Below are 23,130 nucleotides of genomic sequence, written 5' to 3'. Positions count from 1 at the left end.
TTGAAAAGGATAGGTATTAAATCCTCTCTGAAAGTTTGGTAGAATCCCCCAGGGCAGCCATCTGGTCCCGGGGTTTTATTCTTTGGGATGTTTTTGATTGCTGTTTCAATCTCTTTCCTTGTGATTGGTCTGTTCAAATTGTCTGCTTTTTCTTGAGTGAGCTTTGGGAGAGTGTAGGAGTCCAGGAATTTATCCATTTCCTCTAGGTTATCCATTCTGTTAGCACAGAGGTTTTCGTAGTATTCTCTTATAATCCGTTGTATTTCTGCAGAGTCTTGTTATTTCTTCTCTTTCATTTCTGATTTTATTTATTTGAGCTTTCTCCCTTTTTTTCTTTGTAAGTCTGGCTAGGGGTTTGTCAATTTTATTTATCTTCTCAAAGAACCAGCTCTTTGTTTCATTGATCCTTTCTACCGCCTTTTTCATTTCAATGGTACTTATTTCTGCTCTGAGTTTTATTATTTCTCTCCTTCTGCTGACTTTGGGCTTTATTTGTTCTTCTTTCTCTAGTTCAGTTAGGTGTAGTTTAAGATTGCTTATTTGGGATTTTTCTTGTTTGTTAAGATGTGCCTGTATTGCGATGAATTTTCCTCTTAATACAGCTTTTGCTGTATCCCATATGAGTTGGTATGGCATGTTATCATTTTCATTAGTTTCCAGGTATTTTTTTATTTCTTCTTTAATTTCTTCAATGATCCATTGCTTGTTCAGTAGTGTGTTGTTTAGTCTCCACATCTTTGTGCCTTTCTTAGCTTTTTTCTTGTAATTAATTTCTAGCCTTATAGCACTATGATCTGAGAAGATGCTTGTTATTATTTCAATTTTTTTAAATTTGTAGAGGCTTGCCTTGTTTCCCAGCATATGGTCTATCCTAGAGAATGTTCCATGTGCACTCGAGAAGAATGTGTATTCTGTTTTTTTAGGGTGAAGTGATCTATATATGTCTATTAAGTCCAATTGTTTTAGTTTTTCATTTAGCCCCACTATTTCTTTGTTGATTTTTCTGTCTGGATGATCTGTCCATTGATGTGAGTGGGGTGTTGAGGTCCCCTACTATTACTGTGTTGTTCTTAACATCTTCCTTTAGGTCTGTTAATAGTTGCTTTATGAACCTTGGTGCTCCTATGTTGGGTGCATAGATATTTATAAGCGGTATTTCTTCTTGATGAAGTGTCCCTTTGATCGTTATATATTGTCCCTGTGTGTCTCTCTTTACCTGTCTTATTTTGAAATCCACTTTGTCTGATATAAGAATTGCAACACCTGCTTTTTTTTCCTTGCTATTAGCTTGAAGTATTGTCCTCCACCCCTTCACTCTGAGCCTGTGTTTGTCCTTGGGGCTGAGGTGTGTTTCCTGGAGGCAACAAACTGTTGGATCTTGTTCTTTAATCCATTTTGCCACTCTGTGTCTTTTTATTGGAGAGTTCAATCCATTTACATTGAGAGTGATTATTGATGCATGTGGACTTAAAGCTGCCAATCTGTTGCTCATTATCTGGCTTTCCTGCTTTTCTCTTCCTGTGTGCTTTATCCTACCCATTTGATACTGCAATTTCTTATACTGGGTTTCTTAGATTTTTCCTTATTTATGATTTGTGACTCTGTTCTGTACTTTATTTTAGTGTCTACCCTGAAGTTTGTATTTAGAATCTCGTGCATAATATCATCTATTCGCTGGTGGTCTCTTACTTACTTGGCCTACACTAATTTAGTCCCTTTGCTCTTCCCCTCCTAAATTATTATTTTCACTTCTTGTTCCAACTTGTGTTATGAGTTTGTAGTTAGAGTGATAAGATCGTCCTTGTTTTGGTAGTTTCCTTACCTTTATCCTAACGCTATAGTTGAATATTTGCTATCCTGTTCTGGTTCTATCCATCGGTCTCCCTAGTCTGTGGTTTGTGACCCCTTTCTCCCTTTTTTCTTTTTTCAGGTATGAGAGCCTTCTTGAGGATTTCTTGTAGTGGAGGACTTTTGATTACAAATTCCCTTAACTTTTGTTTGTCTGGAAAAGATTTAATTTCTCCCTCATATCTGAAGGATATTCTTGCTGGATAGAGTATTCTTGGCTGAAGATTTTTATCTTTTAAAGCTTTGAATATGTCACTCCGTTCTCTCCTAGCTTGTAAGGTTTCTGCAGAGAAATCTGCTGAAAGTCTGATAGGGGCTCCTTTGTAGGTAATTCTCTTTTGTTGTGCAGCCCTGAGTATTCTTTCTTTGTCATTCCTTTTTGCCATTTTTACTACTATATGCCTTGCAGTAGGTCTTTTTACATTGACAAATCTAGGAGATCTGAAAGCTTCCTCTACACACATTTCTCCCTCAATCCCTAGATTTGGGAAGTTCTCTTCTATAATTTCATTAAGCACACTTTCTGCTCCATTTTCCTTTTCTACGTTCTTGGGAATTCCTATGATCCTTAAATTCTTTCTCCTCATTGAATCTGCTATCTCTCTAATACTTTCCTCATTCCTTTTAATCCTTAGTTCTCTTTCTTCCTCTGTCTGGAGCCATTCAGCCATTCATAATCTTCGATTATGCTAATTTGCTCTTCTATGGAGTCTACCCGGGCATTCAGGGAATCCGTATTCTGTTTTATCTGGTCCATTGTGTTTTTCATCTCTAGTAATTCTGTTTGATTCTTCTTTATAATTTCAATCTCTTTTGTGAAGTAACTCCAGAACTTGGCTTGTTTCTCTATCTTTCTCTCTATCTCATTGAGTTTTTTGATTATAGCTGCTCTGAACTCATTTTCATTTAGTTTACCTAATCCCAAGTCCTCAGGACTTAATTCTACGTTGTTATTGTTTTCCTTCTGGTCTGGGGCTTTTATAAATTGCTGGATGGTAGAGGAGCGGTTTTTTCGCATGGTCGTAGAATTCGGTTGCAGTTACCACCTGTTGCCACTAGATGGGGGTCGATAGCCGCATGTTCTGAGCTCTCCGCCTTTGGGCAAGATGTCGGCGCCCAGTGCACTTTGCCGGGGCGGGGGCGGTTTCTCTCGTGCACCGATCTGGATTCGATCAGTTCTGTTCTCTGGTCTCCCGGGGCCCTGCGTTTATGGGGTCCCCGCGGAAGCTTTCCCCCATCAGCGGGTTTCCACTGTACTAGCGGCGGGAGTCCTAGATGATCTCCTGGTCGCGCGGCCCCTCCCCCGCTCCTTCCTGGACCCGCACAGCGATCCCGGTTTCTAGGGGATGGAGCGATGTTCCCTCTTACCCCGTTCCAGCTCCTCCGAGGCGGGCAGTAGGGGCTCCGTCTTCTGTCTTTTGATACTGTAGGTCTCTGAGTCCTGGCATTAGGTTCATTAGCTGAAATTCAGGGCTTTTTTTTTTTTTTTTTTCAGTCCCTTGTCGTACTTTGGAGGGGAGAGAGTCCCGGGTCAGCTCACCCCACCATTTTGCTCCGCATCCTTCTGAGAATTGTCAATTTTAATTCAAGCAATGCAAGTATTTATTCAGTCAAAGGAACAAAATAAGCCTCTTAAAAACTCAAGATTTATGGATTAATATTAGAAATTATCTCAATATAATACATAGAATATTCTGATTGCCACTGAATTACACTGCACAAAGACATGTATCAATTGCTTTATGGGTTATAATCAAGTATAACAGGTCACTAAACCTTCCTGACCAAAATGCCACTGTAATTTTACAGGCAAAGTCCTATAAGGTGAATGTAATAATAGCCACATCTTTTCAAAAACAGAACACGGAGGTTTTCGTTTTGACAACTACGTATTTAGTTTTCCAAAATCTGGTTCCCAAGGCCAAGTTCTAAATGTTCCAGCAGAGGTGGGGCAGGAGTGGAAAGAAATGACTTCATGGAACTCCGAAGAAAAAAAATAACTATCGTAGACCTTAGTTTGAAAAATATATCTGGCATAAGAGATACTCAAAATTACATAATAATGCTTGTATCAAAGTTTATTCGTTAGCCAAAGGGCAAAGACTAAGAGGCAAGTAAAATGTCATATTTGCTTTTAACAAAGCAGACTGAATAGCATGTTAAGTGTTAGGGTGGAATAGGAAAGAACTCAAGCTGGGCAAAAACTTCTTCTTGGACTTTCTATATAAACATCTATTTTAGTGTTGAATTGTTCCCCAGTGTGCTCATGTGATGGAGAGGAGGCACTCTGCCCACCCACGAAACGCTTCCCAGACCAACAGGTCCCTGTCCAGCTGCTCTAGAAAGGCAGCTCGTCCTCTGAGGTCCTCGGGGCCCCACAGAAGCATGGAAGTAAAGGAGGATGGAATCCAATTTGCATAGAAAGTTAACCCATCCTAATTGGACTCTGAAGTGAACTGAGTTATTTAAATACCAGCTAAAGTACAGACTCCGGCTAAAAACCATGGGTAAGTACCTGTCTTGAAAATGCCTCTAAGAGGTCATGCTGTGATCTTGAAGTTTACTGGCCCTTTGTTCTCCCAGAATAAGAGCTTTATAAGGTCCTGGAAATGCTCAGCGCCCTTCAGCTGGCTTTCCAAATAAAATCTTAGTGACTATAATTTAAGTCCTTTTTTGGGCTTTGTAATCCTTCAACCAAAAAGGCTGCAGTTGTTTTATGTAATGTTTGTTTCATTGGAAAATGTAGGGGCATTTTGATATTACCCAAGTAAGATCAACAGGTAAGCACTGTCCATCCCAAACCAAACGATGCTGCCTTCAGGGAGTTGTTGGAAAGCAGATCAAATGATCCACGAAGAAAGCACATTCTACCCACAAGCAAAGCCCTTCAGCACAGCCCCAACGTGCTCTTTACCAGGAGGCTCCAGGCCACTCGGCAATTTCAAGTGTGAGGCAACAGAAGTCTTTCTTACTTGAAAGTCATAAGCTTCTGAAGAACTTCAAGCACAATTTTATAACAAAAGTAATACTGCTCCTATATACACATAAATGAAAAACAACAGAACGTTAAGTAATTGAATACCGATGTCTACTTTCAGAGAACACATTTGTAATTTTCAACCACTAAGGACAGCTCCTAAAAAGAGCAAATATTTAACCAAAACCTTCTTTATGTAAATACATATTTTAAAATATCATGAAGATAAGTGATCATAATCTAGTTCTTGGTCTGGAACCAGCTCATGAAGGCTTACATGAACAGAGGGGAAACTGACTGTCACTTGCCATCTCCCTACATCTTCCCTGCATAAATCAACTTAAATTTTTTTTTAGGCGCAGCCTCAGGTCTCTCAGATAACCCTGGTTCAAATAAAATGCTTCATATTATTCAACATTGGCCTAAAAGTAGGTCAACCTGAAGATTAGGGACCTGTTTGTTTTCATTATCCATATTCTCTTGACCCCCTCCGCCATGATTTATAACTAGTCTGTGCCATAAATGATATCTTTTAATGACATGCCAATGACTTTCATATTTTAGTGGCAAGTAAATATCCCAAAATTGCTATCCATAAATTTATGAAAAATGACTTTGGATATGTTACTTAAACAACATGGCGCTGTGGACAAGGCAGGAGCTGGGGACCAGGAGCCTGCAGTCTCAGTCCTGGCTCCTCCACTTGCCATCTGAATGACCTTAAGGGACGGACTTCACTGCTCTGAACCTGAAGTACATCATCAATAACATGAGAACAAAATTAATATCCACCTCAAACAGTGAGAATTCAATGAAATCGTATAGGTAAAAGAGCTTTATAAATTGTAAAGTGCTGTACGATATTAATCTTTATATTCATTCTTCTTCCTATTAGATTTATGTGGTGGGAGCTTACCTTTGTTTGAATCATGCCACAACGTTGTTGTCTCATTTGAGCCACTATATCGCTGATGTTGAACTGTAAGGGGATGACAGTAATTTTGTATTATCCACACAAGGGGAAAACACAAACCCACAGATTGCCAAATAAGTACTCCATACTTCTTTCCAGTAAAAGAGATGTCAAGATTTAACCAGAAAGTTCTCGTTTTCAGTCATAAGAAAATGTACTATTTTTAACCTAGCCTAATGGATAAGGAAGACTTGTTTAAATGGGTTTCCAGGAAAAAGCAGGAAGCAATCATTTATAACAAGAAATGCTCTCCAAAAGAACTAACAACAAATTTGCCCCTGTGTATCCTTTTCTGTTCTCCAAAGGGAGAACCTAAAGCAGCATTTTAATTCTGGAAAAGTCTGAAGCATAGAAGACTTTTCTGGCCACGATAGTCACACAGCTGTTTCTCATATAAAGAGCCCTCTCAACTCAAATGGAGACCCTGAGCAATAGTTGGCCCGACACCAGATTCTGCACCTGTGCACGGAGACCAACACTACCCAGCGCGGTCACTGAGCTGAGGCAGGCCTGCAAAGGTCTGCTTCTAGCCCACAATGAGTCCAGAAACTGGCAGGAAGTGTTTAGAAATTCTTCTGGCAATCTGATAGTGGCACAGCACCGAGGACCATCACCAGTTCAATAGCATATAGACCAGCTCGGGTGTTGCTGAACTCGCCTGCAGAGTCACATGTGGTGCAAGCTGAAGACCAGTCATGTGCATCAAGACCATGTGGACACATGAAATTTTAAGGTTTGTCCACTACAACCCCAAAGTATATAAAAATCAGAGAAAATGTAAGCATCCCTTTATTTTTATAACTTGTCACTTTTATAATAATTATTTAAGCTTTTAAAAGTTTTTATATTGAAATAATTATAGATACACAGTAATCTGCAAACAAAAATGTACAGAGAGATCCTGTGTATCGTTCATCCAGTTTCCCCCAATTACACCATCCTATATAACTATAGTATAATATCAAAACCAGGAAATTGACATTGGTACTATCCAGAGAGCTTATTCAGAGGTTGCCAGGTTTATACGCAATCGTTTGTGACTGTGAGTGTGTGTGAGAGTATGTAGTTCTATGCAATGTTATCACGTGAAGATTCATGTAACCACAACCACAATCACGATACATAACTGCTCCACCACAAGACTTCCTCATGCAGCTGTTAGAACTACCCAGCCACTGCAATTCCAAACCCTGGGCAACCAGCAGTGTGTTCTCCATCTCCACAGTTTTGTTATTTCAAGAGGATTATATGAATGGAATCACTGACATCTAACCTTTTGAGATGGACTTTTTTTTTCATTCAGCATAATTGCCCTAAGATCCATCTAACTGTGTGCATCGAGAGTTCATTACCTGTTATTGCTAAATAGTATCCCATGGTGTGGACATGGACCAGTTTGTTTAACCATCAACTTATTGAAGAGCATCTAGGTTGTTTCCAGTTTGGGGATATTAGGTATAGATCTGCTATGAACATTTACGTACACGTTTTTGTGTGAATATAAGTTTTCATTTCTCCAGGATAAATACCCAAGAGTGCTATTGCTGGGGTTATATGGTAAGTTTAGTTTAGTTTCTGGTTTTTTTCTTTTAAAGAAATTGTAAAACTATTTTCTGGAACAGGTATACCATTTTACTCTCCTACAAGCAATATATGATTAATTCAGTTTCTTCAGATCTTCACCAGCATTTGGTGTTGTCACTATTTTTTATCTTAGCCTTTCTGACAGATGTCTAGTGATATTTCATCATTGTTTTCCTTTCATTCCCTAAAGGCTAATGAAGCAGAGCATCTTTTCGTGTGCTTCTTTATCACCTACATATCCTCTTTGGTGAAATGTCTGTTCATGTCTTATACCCATTTTCTAACTGGATTGCTTTTTTGTTTTTTGGTGTTTTTACTATTGAGTTTTGACGATTCTTTATATATTCTAGATGTAAGAACTTTGTTGGATAATATGGTTTGCAAACAGTTTCTCCAAATCTGTAGCTTGGCTTTTCATCCTCTTCAAAGAACAAATGATTTTAATTTGCTTTCTGCCTAATATCAGTGATGGCAAGAACCTGTGCTCCCACCATCTGTATTCCACACAGCACTTGAAGTTCTAGGCAGCACAAGAAGGCCAGAGGGAAATAAGAAGCTATAGATTAGAAAGGAAAAGATAAATCTGTCCCTATTTGCAGACGGAATGACTGTGTTTGTACAAATCCCAAGGAATCTAAAAACCAAACAAAACAGAACAAAGAAAGTCTTAGAACTAACAAGTGAGTTCAATAAGATCACAGGACACAGGATCAACATGCAAAAATCAAGAGCATTTCCACACAGTAACAATGAACATGTGGAACTGACAGTAAAAACACAATACCACCATTAATCACTTTAAAGAAAATGAAATAGGATGAATCTAACAAAACACATACAGGATCTGTGTGCTGAAAATGACAAAACGCTAATAAAAGAAGTCAAAGAAGACCTAAACAAATGGAGAGACATGTCGTGTTCACGGATTGGAAGATTCGACATAGTAAAAATGTCAATTCTCTTGGGGCTGGCCCCGTGGCCGAGTGGTTAAGTTCACGTGCTCCGCTGCAGGCGGCCCAGTGTTTCGTTAGTTCGAATCCTGGGCGCAGACATGGCACTGCTCATCAGACCACGCTGAGGCAGCGTCCCACATGCCACAACTAGAAGAACCCACAACGAAGAATACACAACTATGTACCGGGGGGCTTTGGGAAGAAAAAGGAAAAAATAAAATCTTAAAAAAAAAAAAAAATGTCAATTCTCCCAAAATTGATCTATAGATTTAAAGCAATTCCTGTAAAAATTCCTGCAAACGTTTTCGTAGACATAGACAAGCTAATTCTAAAATTTATATGAGAAATCACAGACCCTAAAACAGTTAAACAATTTTGAAAAAGAAGAATCGAGTGGGAGAAATCACTCTACCTGACGTTAAGACTTACTATATAGTGACAGGAATCCAAAGTGTGATACTGGCAAAAGTATAGACACACAGATCCCGGAACAGAATACACAACCAGAAACAGGCCTATACAACTACGCCCAGTGATTTCCGACAAAGGTACGAAAGCAATTCAGTGGAGCAAGAATAGCTTTTCCAACAAATGGCGCTGGAACAATTGGACATCTGTAGGCAAGAAAAGAAAAAAAAGAGAAACTTGACCTAAACTTCACACCTTATACAAATATTAACCCCAAATTTATGACTTTGACTTAATTATGGACTATGGACTTGAAGGTAAAACATAAAACTACAGAACTTTCAGAAAACAACATAGGAAAGATTCTTGGAGACCAGGCGAGGCGCTGAGCTCTCAGCATGCTCCATACAAGGAACATTGATAAAACGAACCCTCAACGAATTTCAAAACCATTGCTTCTCTGAAAGCCTGTTTTTTAATTTATAATTTAGGATTAGGAAATTATGGAAATAAATTTGTATTATTCATTTTTAACCTTAGTTTACTGATAGCAAAACAAACTTCACTGGATTGTCTTGTCAAGAGAGGACACGGCTTCCTGAAGGCAGCTGTAGTGGTTAACCCCGTGATGATGGTGGAAGGACTGCAGAGAAATGAAGACCGACACAGCGCACGTTAACTTTGCCTGGAACGAGGGCTCCTCACATAGTGAGTCTTGTAGCCATTCTCGATTGTGGATTGCTAAAACCACACTTGTGTTAATTACAAAGATGTACTGGCTAACAAAGCAAAGGAACCATTAAAATTTACTTGTCATTTACATAAAAAATGAAGTAAGTTCAAAGACAAAAGAATTATTTTAAAGAATATTAAATTTAAAAGGCAACAAAAGGTGATGTTCAATATTTTACATGATGCTTGGCAGGCTTACAAATAGCACTTTGGATTGCTAAGACTAAAAACCCATATATGATTGCCAGGACAATGGTGAAAGACTGCACTAAGGATGTTTTCTTGGAAACTTTGGGAAAATATGTGGCAAAAAAGATAGTTAAAGTATCATTTTCTGATGCCACGGTTTGACAAATTCAGGGACTGGCTAATGAAATGGAGTGGTACCAACTCTGGAAACAAACGCAAGTAAGAAAGTATTTACTACTGCAATTTAATGACTGCATAGACATTGCTAACACAGAGATTCTTTCAGTGTGTGTGTGAGTTGAACACGAGGTGATAGGAAGGAAGAATTCTTCCTTTATTCAGTCTGATTACTGACAAATACCACTAGATCTAAACTGTATAAAAATGCAGAGTACTACACTGTCAACAAATGTGATGTGGAGCTGAAGCTGTGTGGAGGATTACGTTCTGGAGGCAGAGCTTCTAGCCCAGAACACAGCCTGAGGCAGTTACACAGATTAAGGAATTTAAGCCAGAAGATAAATCAACACATTGCTTCATCAAGAAAGTCTTGCTGCGAGAAAACCTGCAAGATGAACTCAACAGTGTACTTAGTGGTGCAGTAAGAATTTTTAATATGTAAAGCCTAATGTGCTAAATTTTAGATTCTTCACTTCATTATGTGTAAATATGGAAACTGTTAATTAACGGCTGCTATCGCATGCATGCTGAAGATGGCTAGAGGGGAAGTTCTATGGAGAGTGTTTGAGCTACAGAACACTCTGAATGTTTCTGCAAGATAAGAGCCAGTTTGTTCCCAAGGCTTTAAAGAAATGACAAAATCCGGCCATTTGTGACAACATGGATGGACCTTGAGGGTATTATGCTGAGTGAAATAAGTCAGAGGGAGAAAGTCAAATACCATATGATCTCACTCATAAGTAGAAGATAAAAACGACAAAAAAAAAAAAGCCACATAGCATTGGAGATTGGACTGGTGGTTACCATCGGGGAAGGGGGGAGGGGGGAGGGCAAAAGGGGTGATTAGGGTCACATGTGAGGGGATGCACTGTAATTAGTGTTCGGGTGGTGAACATGATGTAATGTATACAGAATTCGAAATACGATGTACATCCGAAAAAAATAAAAATTAAAAAAAAGATTTTTGAGCAGGCTTGATTAAAAATGAAAAGGGCTATAAAAATAAAAATTAATAAAAAGAAATAAATGGTTACATATTCCCAGGTTTTCACATTCTTTAGCGTTGTAATGGATAAACTAATCTTAAAATGTCACAGGTCACAACTTGTCCAGTTGCACATGGCTGGTATGCAGCTTGCAGCATTAAGACTCTCATGTGAGTTCCACAGCACACAAACTGGTCTACACCCTGTTCAACAAGACCAACCCACTGTCACGCTTTTGGATGGCACAGCAATATGCAAACTGCTTGGAAAGTTTCAATGCTTACTCTCAATTTCTATAAACTTATCTTGCTGCAGATAACAAACACCCACAGATGGGTGCTGGTCCAAGACCATTTCTGAGTAGCTCTGCTGGACAAAAGTTTTGAAGAGAGTAGAGAGGGGCATCGGCAAGAACATTTGACAGTTCAAGTCTCTACGGAAAGCCAAGAAGGAAACAACAAATGTATTTCCTATTTTTGAACCCCTGGATTTCATTAACTCTAACCATCCTTAATTATAAAATGCATCATTTCATATACCACTAAGAAAAAACTGTCAATTAAACTGAGAGATAACTTACCATAAAACACATTTTGAGTTTAAAGAAGGTATAATGGGGAAAAAACAGTGCTCCTTGGAATCATGAAATATAATATTTACAGTTTTTGCAAGAGATATAAAATAAGGACAAATATAAACAAATTAAGAAATTCTGATGGAGAATATATACAAGAAAAATTATGCTAATGCATTTTCTGCTAAAAGAATAAAACATTAGTTATGGAAATGAGTAACATCAGACTCATACTACTTACATCTTCAGCATTTTTGAGGACATTTGTCTTTTGTTTTTGGCCACCCAAAAAAAGTTTAGATTCATTCTTTGTAACAAAACCCTGAGTTTGTTCTGGAGAACCGTTCCTCTCTCATTCTCAGCCTTACGGCCTGGGGGAGTCCTGATGGGCCTAAATGGACAGCATCTCCCACGGTGGTGAGTTCAGGGAAGGGCTGTAGCCCAGTGGGAAACAGTGAGATGCCAGGTGAACTGGATCATGCTTCTGAGAAAAAGAAACTCCCTCTGTCCTCCAGGGAGCTACTGCAAGAGGAGACGCTGTTTTCCTGCCGTGCCACATAATGCGGCGTGAGGATGGTGGGCTCCGGGACCCATGCAGCCGTTTTGCAGGCCCAGTGGAGAGCCTGGCACCGTTGTAGCCCAACTACGTAAAGCCCAAAGCCCGAGAGAGCAGATTTGACCACTGTCCTGACAAGGGAACTCTGCAGCATCTGCCCACAGGGCAGACACCCCGCGGCTCCTGCTTTCTTCTGGCTGAGGTGTGGAGTTTCCTACTCCTTGTGGTCGTGGTAAGAGCCACTCTGCCCCTAGTACCTGCTAGGTAAACAGATGTCCCCCCTCCTCACTTCTGCAGCACAGCAAAGCAGCTCAGTGAGTCAGCCTTTTTGGTCACAGATCTAAAGCCACATTCCCTAATCAGTTTAATCCACAATAGAGGTAACAGTACATTCACCATGTGTCTAATAACTAATTACTGATATTCTTAGTCGGCTCCAAATTTAGGAGGAAAGTAAGGAGTTGTTACTGATTGACTCAAACCCAACAATATTATTACGCCTATTTTACATATGAGAAAAGTGGGTTTCAGAGAGGATGAGTCATTTGCACAGTCACTGAACTCTAAAGCATGTGGCAAAGCTGGCAGTCAAACCCAGGGACCTCTCATTAACTCTGGAGTCTACGTTTCTTCCCGTGTGCTCACAAGCGTGTGCTTCTGTTCATTAAGAACAGGCGCACTTCACTGACATCTCTAACAAGAGTCTACAAACTGCCTGTATGGGGGAGGGAAGGAAAAGGAAAATGAACTCCCATTACTGTGTGCGTCCTAGGCTGCAGACACTGTCCTAAGCCACTCCTTTGTGTAATGTACTTTAATCCTCACAGCCACCTCCAGGAACCTGCAGCAGTTAAGTGAGAAGCAGGTACCCCAAACTTATGTGCTTTCTATTTACTAAGTTGCTCTTGAAAGCCAAATACTCGCCTTCAGATATTAGAAGGCTGTTGAAAGTAGAGTGTTTACTAACAGCATTGGTTTATCTGCTTCATTCACACACTTACTGAAAAGTTCTTTTCAATGGCACAGAACACAACATCCACACATATGAACACCCCGGTCCGGCCCACGCCAGCACTGCAGTGAACAACCAGGGGTCCTGTGAGGTGGCTCTTTCTCACATAGCGCACATACTTTATAAAACCATCTACCGAGGCAGGAGTGCCATGGTCTGGCCAGTTGGTGAACTGCAAGTGCTTTATAGCATGCCGAGCTCCTGTCTGTTGAGAGAAAGAGAAAGGGAGAGAGGAGAGAGGGAGGGAGAGAAAAAGGCAGAGGGAGGGGGAGGGACGGGGAGAGAGAGGACAGAGAAAGAGGGAGAGGGAGGGGGAGGGAGGAGGGAGGGAGAAAGGGAGAGAAGAAGAAAGAGAGGGAGGGAGAGAGAGAGGCAAGAGAGAGGAGAGAGAGAAGAGAAATTTATCAATTTCTTATATTAGAGATCTCATTTCAATTTCTAATACACCAATAATAATAATAATAATAATAATGGCTATATGGTAATACAATAAGAAAAATAAGAAAACTGACAGGTAACATGAACTGTGCCAGCTACTGTGCTAAGGACTTCACAAGCATTATCTCCTATGGTCCTCACATTGACCCTGGGAGGCAGGCGCTATTTCATCCTCAATTTATAGATTAGAAGGTAAGGATTAGGGTGACTGACAGGTGTACACTCGGTCAGAAGGCCACATGTTTAGAGCTGGGACTGTAATGTAGGCCTGTAAAACCAAATCTATTATCTTTTTTCTGTACCACAAGGTTGCAGAAAATCCAAGAATCCAAAAAACAGAGTGAAAGGTGGGCTAACATATTAGGAATAAGATAGAAAAGCAATCTATCTTGACTTAAATACTATGACACTAAATTTTATTAAAACAGGTAGGTGCTTGCCCAGGGGCCACCAACCTCCTCTGGCAATGAGGACAGGGCGGTTGAGGACCATGCCAATGGCCTGTGGCCCCCACTCTTGTGCTGAGCCTCCCGGAGGTGGAGTCACGGAACTCTCCTCAGGGTTGGCAGTTTACCAGTCATCCTTCCAAAGGGACCGCCCTTCCCATTTTAATTCACTGGAGACCCTCATGGGGAAACAAGACGGGTTTCTCACTCCTCCTATGCTTCTCCCTAAGGCACCTCTTGTTCCTAAGTTCCAGATAAAAATAAGTTTCCTAAGTTCCAAATAGAAAACTCAAGTTTGACCCATTGGTGCATAAAATTGAATGATACAAACAATACTTGAAAATCCTGTGAAGGTACCAAGTGGAGGATAGCTCTCACCCTGCCACAGAATTCAGGGCTTAAATCCCTCCTGCCCGTGTAGACCACTGAGAACCTGCCCAGAGGGGGCCCTCGCCACCTTCCTGACCCAGTGCCATGAAGACAAAGCCTGGTGCAGATTCTCCAAACACGAACCCCATGGTTCTGAGGCTTGTGGGCCTCAGCCCAAAGGCCACCACCCTAGACGCCTTGCCAAACCTGCACAGGTGGACTCCAGCATTTGAATCCTTGCAGACAGATCATTCTTCTGTGCCTCCCACCTGGCCTATACTCTCCAAGCATGCTGTCCTCCTCCCGCCACAGCACGTATCATACATCATTTGGAACTGATGTTTTTGGTGTCTCCCTTCTCCACTAGACTATAAGTACTCTAAGATTTGAGACTGTGTCTGCTTTCTAGCTCCAGCACCTGGCACAACACCTGGCTAACAGGAGGGGATCAATAAGCATTAGTGGGGTGAGGGATGAGGTGAATCCCCAGGCATACAGAGCAAGCACAGTGCTGAGCACACAGCCAGCAAGCTTTCCATCAATGGCAGCCATTATTATTATTCCTGGCCTCCCTGGTCAGCACTGTGCTCCAATCCTCTTCTACTCTTCAACTGCGTCTTAGCTCCCCTACCCTGACTCCTCTCTCTCTTCAACTTCTCCCTTTGTACTCAGGTCTCCCAACCCAGAATAAACTCTTGGAAACCCTCATCACTTCCCTAACCGCTTGTTCCCCTTCCTTGCCTTGCCTCCCATAGGCACGTCGCTCTCTGCAGCCCTCTCTATCTGGGCCAGCTATTCTCCTGTGCTCCAGGGACCACTGAGCAGAGAGATTAGGTAGATACTCCTTGCTGTGTACTCCTGTTTCCAATGCATTATTCCTTCTCCATGCATAAAAAACCCTCTTCACAGCTCTTAGCTTCACCTTCTCAGTGCTATCACCCGGTGGCTAAACCTCCTGGTTAATCCGTCACATTCGCTGAAGATCCTGATCTTTCCCCACCACAGATTCTGACATCATCCAGAGCAAATTCAGGCTTTCAACAGCCCAACAGACACTCTAACCTCACAGCAGTTTTCTTTCTCTCCTGCAGAGGAGACCACTCCCTTCTTCTACTACTCACAATGATGGTCACTCCTTGGACTTACATCACCTGCAATGTCCAGTATCAGAAACCTTCCAGTTCTTACACTCCAACACCACTTTCTGCCCAGAAGCTCGTATGCTACCACCTCGTTTGTGCTTCACTTCCACTCCAACAGCCACGTGACCAAACGGAGCTCTCCTGTCCTTTATGTCCTCCACTGACTCCTAGCTGACTGGCCCCTGATTCCATTCATCTCCCTAAATGCACACTTCATGGCTGATTATCTGAAGCATTCTCTTATCAAACTGTCAACTTCTTTCATCCTTTGAACCTTGCCACATGTGCTAGACAATATCCCAGCCCGGGTCAGTCCCATAACCTGTATTCAGGAATCCCATAGTTAGGCTGCTGGGAAGAAAATAATCACGCAGTTGCCTAGCTTATTGCTATTGCAAACGTAGAGGTTCCAACCTCAGCACGTCCAGCGACCCTTTTCCCGGCCATTGTCTGTGCACCAGTCAGCTTCTCTGGTGATGACTCTAAGCCTCATCACTCTTTCCAAGCTTCCTGTTTAACTCCCATCCCCTTCATTCCTGTTGAACACAAGGATCACCTACCTGCTAGTTCAATCCACTTCGAGCAATGTAACTCACCACTCTCTCCTGTAAACCATTCCTTTTCTACTGTCTGAATCTATTAGAGCAAGAAGTCTATGCATTATTCCAGACCAACACTTCCCAACAGAACTTTCTGCAGTGATGCGAATGTTCTAGATCTGTGATGCCCAAGACGGTAGCCCTGGTAACACGTTGCTAAATAAGACTAAACACCAGAAATGTGGCTACTGCAAGTGAGGAAATGACTTTTTTATTTTATGTAAATTTAAATAATTTCAATTTAAACTTAAATAGCCACATGTGGCTACCATATTGGGCAGCATAATTTCTGAATACTCCTTCTATCACTCTAAGTCAGCAGTCATAAGCCATGAATAAGTCTGCCAGTTTCCTCTGAAAAACATCAAAGTCTCTGCTTTCCAGCTTAACGCCAACCGCCCGAGTTGACCCTGCCGCTTTCTTACTAAAATTCTTCACTGTCTCCGAATTATCTTCATAACAAAGTTCACGCTCCTTGGCCGAAATCCAAGACATTTTATGTTCTGGCTGGGCCCTGGTTACTTTCTATCGCCTCATCTCATCCCTCATTACTCCCTGTCACTGAACTTTCACATTCCAAAAACACCGAACTACTTATTCTCTGTACATACCCCATGCTAGTTTCTATCTGGATCATCTACTTCCCCTTTCCATCTTTCTCACCTGGGTAATTCTCAATCCAGATGCCACCGCCTCAAGCAAGCCTTTCCCCAAACCCCAAGTAAAGCTAATACACTTTCCTCCTGAGCCCCCAAAGTACCCCATGCAGATCTCAACATGACCACTGAGCACAGTAACCGGAAGTACCGGTGGGTGCACCGAACCCTCCACTACTCACTAAGAAGCGAGGGGGCCTGGCACGGTGACTGGCGTCCCTTAAGGACTCGAGACACATCTGTCATTCACGGCAGAAGCAGCTGAAGTACATGCTAGCACTGGGCCACTTCCAACGCTCACTCCCCCTCACCACCTCCCCATTTCAGTTTTTTCATCTCCCCAGTCAGAGTTTGGTTAATCGGAAGTAGAAGTGGTGTTATCTTAGCTTCGGGTTCGAGGGAGAAGTACAAATAAGTGACTTACAAAAGTCTCCCCAGTCTGTACCCTACCTTATTGCTAACTTCTCACTCTAACACAAGTTTATATAATGAAATACGATGATTTCTTAAAACTTACGGACTTCCTCACAACTTGAAATATTCGAATGACGAAATATTGAAGTATCTGGTAGCTCTCTAGGAAGATATGACAGTTTTTCAATTCCAAAGGCTTCTTCATAGAAATGGGCCAATAACGGTGGCATTTGATAACTCCATCTTCTAGCTCTCTGGTTATCATGACAATAACATTAGAGTTATTTTCCAAGACCATCTGCCAAAAGTCATCTGTGGTATCTGGTAGTGGTCCTTGGGTACCGATATAAAAATACTCTTCTCCAGAATTGATTATTCTAATATAACTAGCATTGATGTAGTCCATGTTTTTTCCAAGAGGAACACGTGTTGAATCATCTATTACAAAAACAAAAATATCTGGTCAATAAAGGAAAAGTGGGAGATACAATACACCCAAACTTCATGAAAGTATATCCCACAAATAAATCCATTTATCTCTTTGACAAATTGAGAAGATGGCATAGGAATTTCTTTTCAAAAGCATTATTTGAGTCCATGAATTTAAATTCTTCCCTCCCCAAAACCTACTGGCATGACTTAAGAAATATAAAATTAGGGGAGCTCTTCGTTTTTTGTTTTTCTAAATTGGTTTCTACTAAACACAGAAGAATGCCATCAGTATCCAGACACTTTGAAAGATTTCTGTTAGATATGGCACAGGTAGGATTAGGCCATGGAAGGTACCTGCAACTGAACACAGCAAAGGAGGAGCCCTCTGAGGGAGAAAGTGAAGGACATTCTCCTCCAAACCCAGGGAGCCTGCAAGCCCAGAGCAGGGGGGAGACAAGACTGTGACAGTTGACCAGATACAGATCTTGGGATTAATGTAATTCTACCAATGCCCCCACACAAGGCAGCCATCTTTTATGCCCATCCTCAGCCTTCACTTGGAGTGGCAAGCTAATCACAGCAAAGGTATGGTGGCAAAAGGATGCCTCAAAGGGAATTTGCTCCAAGTAACGTGGGACTTATCTAACACGGACTGTTATAACAAATATGAGAGGGGAAACCAGCTAATTGGCTCACTAATAACTTCTATTGGCTCAGGAGCTTTTTCTTCACTTTATATAGATATCTGGAGCTCTGGCTGCACCACTGCTCCCACAGAGAGAAGAAACGCCCTTGGCAAAGGGGGGACCTCCCTTGCCATGCAGCAGTCTCACCAATAGCCGCCCCCCCCGACGACCACCACTCAGAGTCATGAGGACCCCTTATCTAGCAGACATGCTATGACCAAGACAAGTGAACAGGGCCTCATACAATTTCTGACAGAACTCTTCTCCAGTTCCAACATAGCAAACAAAACCTCCTCTTGTAAATATGAATAAACAGGAAAAACAATCACTAGATATATAAAAATATCCAGTACTTCACAAAAGGAGACCATTCCAAGAAGTCACAGAAAACGTTTTCCTTTCTATAAGAGGGAAGAATAGTTTAAAAACTCCTATTTGTATTTTAAATGAAATCTGAGAGAACATCATTTTATCTTTTAAAAGGATAATTTACATCTGTGTTTATTGACATAAATATGTTATGTTATTAAACTATAAAGGAGGCAATAAGAACATTATAGTGAGATCCTTCATCATATATATATATATATACACACACACACACCCACACACATACATACATTCATTATATATAAACATATAATAAAAAAACCTGGCAAGTATTCATTAAAATGTTAGTAGTGGCTATTTTATTATCTACATTTTTATAGTGAGTATGTACTACTTTATAATAGAAAGGCATTTTTTACTTTCAAAAGGGAGATTGTGTGAAAATTAAACAATCTAAAATAATAAAAGCTTGCTTTCAGATAAAAACTACAATTGCTCAATAAAAACCCTAAAGTGAGAAGTAAACAGAAAAACAAACTAGTGATTTAGAAAACTGGCTCAAGAATTTTCCCAGAACTCAGGGGAAAAAAGATGAAAAAAAAATGACAATAATGAGTAAAATGCTAAAGGAGGCAGAGCATATAAAGGGAATATATTAAAAGAATTTCAGAAGCAAACTATGGGATATACAGCAGGAACGAAATAACTCAAGTGATCACAGGAGAAAAGGTCCCCAGACAGAAGAGATAATAATAGAATTTAGTGCAAACACGCACAGCAGGTCTGAGCAGCGAGGTACAAACTCTGCATGTGTCACCTCATCTGAACTTCAGAACAACCCTTTGATACTGGACACCCATTGGGTCAATGAAGAAATCAAAGGAGAACTCAAAAAACACTTGGAGACAAATGAAAATGAAGGCACGACATGCCAAAATCTATGGGATGCAGCAAAAGTGGTATTAAGAGTAAGTTTATAGCAATATAGGCCTATCTCAAGAAATAAGAAAAATATCAAATAAACAATCTACTCTTACACCTAAAGGAACTAGAAAAGAACAAGTGAAGCCCCAAATCACTAAAAGGAAGGAAACAATAAAAATTAGAGTGGAAATACATGAAATAGAGACTAGAAAGATAATAGAAAAGATCAATGAAACTAAGAGTAGGTTCTTTGAAAAGATAAACAAAATTGACAAACCTTTAGATAGACTAAGAAAAAAAGAGGCAAGGCTCAAATAAATAAAATCAGAAATGAAAGAGGAGAAGTTTTAACAATACCACAGAAATACGAAGGATTATAAAAGAATACTATGAAAACTTATATGCCAACGAATTGGGTAACCTAGAAGAAATGGACAAATTCTTAGAATTCTACAACCTTCCAAATCTGAATCAAGAATAAATAGAGAATCTGAAGAGACCAATCATTACTAAGGAGATTGAAACAGTAATCAAAAACCTCCCCCAAAACAAAACGGCTTCCTCTGTGAATTCTACTAAATATTCAAAGAAGATTTAATACCTATCCTTCTCAAACTATTCCAAAAAATGAAGAGGCTGGGATGCTTCCTAATGCATTTTATGAAGCCAACACTCCCCTGACACCAAAATCAGACAAGGACAACACAAAAAAGGAAAATGACAGGCCAATATCACTGTTGAACATAGATGCAAAAATCCTCAACAAAACATTAGCAAACTGAATACAACAATACATTAAAAGGATCATACATCACAATCAAGTGAGATTTATTTCAGATGTGCAAGGATGGTTCAACATTCATAAATCAATCAATGTGATACACTATGTTAAGAAAATGAAGAATAAAAATCACATGATCATCTCAATAGATGCAGAGAAAGCATTTGACAAGAGTCAGCATCCATTTATAATAAAAACTCTGAAAAACGAGTATAGAAGGAAAGTACTTAGACATAATAAAGGCCACATATGACAAACCCACAGCTAACATAATACTTAATGGTGAAAAACTGAAAGCTATCCCTCTAAGAACAGGAATAAGACAAGGATGCCCACTTTGCCACTCATATTCAATGAAGTATTGGAAGTCCTAGACGGAGCAATTAGGCAAGAAAAAGAAACAAAAGGGATCCAAACTAGAAAGAAAGAAGTAAAAGTGTCACTATTTGCAGATGACATGACTTTACATATAGAAAACCCTAAAGAATCCATCAAAAAAACTATTAGAAATAATAAACAAATACAGTAAAGTTGCAGGGTACAAAATCAACATGCAAAAATCAGTTGTGTTTCTACACACTAAGAACAAAGTAGCAGAAAGAGAAATCAAGAATACAATCCCGTTTACAATCACAAAAAAAGAATAAAATACTTAGGGAATAAATAACAAAGGAGGTTAAAGACTTGTACGCTGAAAACCATAAAACATTGTTGAAAGAAATCGAGGAAGACACAAAGAAATGGAAAGATATTCCATGCTCATGGATTGGAAGAATTAACATAGTTAAAATGTCCATATTACTTAAAGCAATCTACAGGTTCAGTGCAAACCCTATCAAAGTCCTAATGGTATTTTTCATGGAAATAGAACACAGAATCCTAAAATTTATATGGAACAACAAACGACCCAAACAGCCAAAACAATCCTGAGACAAAAGAACCTACCAAATGGGAGAAGATAATTGCAAATCATATATCCAACACGGAGTTAATATTCAAAATATATAAAGAACTTATACAACTCAACAACAAAAAACCAACCTGATTGAAAAATGGGCAGAAGATCTCAACAGACAGTTTTCCAAAGAAGATATACAGATGGCCAACAGGCACATAAAAAGGTATTCAACATCACTAATTATTAGGGAGATGCATATCAAAACCACAATGAGATATCACCTCATGCATGACAGAATGGCTATTATCAAAAAGACAAGAAACAAGTGTTGAAGAGAATGTGAAGAAAAGGGAACCCTTGTACACTGCTGGTGGGCATGTAAACTGATGCAGCCACAATGGAAAACAGTATGAGGATTCCTCAAAAAATTAAAAATAGAACTACCATATGACCTAGCTATTCCACTTCTGGGTATTTATCCAAAAACATGAAAACACTAATTAGAAAAGATATATGCACCCCTATGTTCACTGCAGCGTTATTCACAATAGCCAAGACTTGGAAACAACCTGAGTGCCCATTAAGGGATGAATGGATAAAGATGTGGTATATACACACAATGGAATACTACTCAGCCATAAAAACAATGAAACCTTGCCATTTGCGACAACATGGATGGACCTTGAGGGTGTTATGCTAAGCGAAACAAGTCAGATGGAGAAAACCAAACACCGTATGATTTCACTCATATGTGGAAGACAAGACAACAACAACAACAAAGAAATACATAGACACAGAAAACGAATTGGTGGTTACCAGAGGGGAATGGAGGTGGAGGGATGGCGAAAGGGGTGAAAGGGGACATCTGGACAGTGACAGATGGCAACTAGACTTTTGGTGGTGAATACAATGCAGTCTGTATACAGAAGTCAAAATATAATGATGTAACCTGAAATTCATATAATATTATAAACCAATCTTACCTCAATAAAAAATTTAAAAAAAAACAATCCTTTGAAGGAGCCATATTATTATTCATGCTTTTCAGATGAGGAACATTTACTCAAAGCAGCTAAGTAATTTGTTCCACATTATGCACAAACTTTTCTAAACTCCACATTCCACAAATAATTTCATGATCTGCCTTCCCTCTTCAAGGAAGACTCAGGTTTGCAGATGGAAAGGCCTCACCAGGTGCCAGATGACATTAATGAAGAGAACCACCAAGACCTCAAGACCAGCAGAGCATAAGGTCACAGAGACAAGAAGCAAAAACTGTGGATTACCAGAGGTATTAGTGAGTGGTGCCACTCCCATTTCCAGCCCTTGACTCCTGAATCCTGGCTATGGAAGAAACAGCACCAATTTGGAGCATATACAACCTCCTAGAGAACATTGCTCCAGCTCTGCGAGGTACTGCCACCCAGCTGGCACTGTAACTGAGTCTTCAAAAGGCCATTCCACTGGTCTATCAAGCCAGCTGCTTTAGGATGATGAGGAATATGTTCAGACCAGTGAAGTGCATGAGCATGAGCTCACTGCCACAAACCATTTGCCTCGAAGTGAGTTCCTTGATGGGAAACAATGCTGTGTGGACTACCATGATGGTGGGTAAGGCATTCTGTAGGCCCACGGATGGTAGATTTGTAGAAGCACTACATGAAGGGAAGGCAAATTCATATCCAGTGTCTGTTCCAGTACAAAAAAAGCACTGTTCCTTCCATGATAGAAGTGGTCTAGTGTAACCAACCTGCCATCAGGGAGCTTATTGATCCCCTGGGAAATGATGCCATACTGGAGCCTCAGTGTTGGCCTTGGTAAGCAGAAGTTCATGTCGCTCAGCTCGTGCACAGCCTCTATTCCTGCAGCACAGTTACTTTGTTCACGAGCCCACTGGCCAATCGCAAGGGTGGCTAGGAAAGATGCTCCCTGGTACCCACAGAATGGGCCATCTATCCACTTGATTATTAAAGTCCTCTGCTTAAGTCACCCTTCAGTGAGCATTCACATGGGACACAAATATCTCCATGTTGTTGTCCATTC

The 23,130-nt window shown here is 40.3% G+C and overlaps 1 protein-coding gene across 39 annotated transcripts in view; it reads right to left on the bottom strand.

Moving 5' to 3' along the window:
* Positions 1 to 3,911: 3,911 nt before the first annotated feature.
* The window catches only part of PTPN20 (protein tyrosine phosphatase non-receptor type 20), a 112,931-nt gene continuing 93,712 nt past the window's right edge, over positions 3,912 to 23,130 (bottom strand). For 23 of the 39 annotated variants that reach the window (XM_070265323.1, XM_070265395.1, XM_070265316.1 and 20 more), the window contains 4 exons: positions 17,140 to 17,474; positions 12,962 to 13,177; positions 5,742 to 5,804; positions 3,912 to 4,882 (listed from right to left, as the gene is read on the bottom strand). In XM_070265323.1, the coding sequence (XP_070121424.1) occupies positions 4,817 to 4,882; positions 5,742 to 5,804; positions 12,962 to 13,177; positions 17,140 to 17,474 (680 nt within the window). In that variant the 3' untranslated portion in view covers positions 3,912 to 4,816. Of the gene's footprint in view, positions 4,883 to 5,741; positions 5,805 to 12,961; positions 13,178 to 17,139; positions 17,475 to 19,685; positions 19,840 to 23,130 lie in introns of those variants that run through there. The other 16 variants (XM_070265351.1, XM_070265422.1, XM_014734101.3 and 13 more) reach the window with 3 other exon arrangements.

The sequence above is a fragment of the Equus caballus genome, chromosome 1, assembly GCF_041296265.1.
Source record: "Equus caballus isolate H_3958 breed thoroughbred chromosome 1, TB-T2T, whole genome shotgun sequence".
NCBI classification, from domain to species: domain Eukaryota; kingdom Metazoa; phylum Chordata; class Mammalia; order Perissodactyla; family Equidae; genus Equus; species Equus caballus.
The sequence above is the reverse complement of the archived record's forward strand: the minus strand, read 5'-3'. Positions and strand labels throughout refer to the sequence as shown.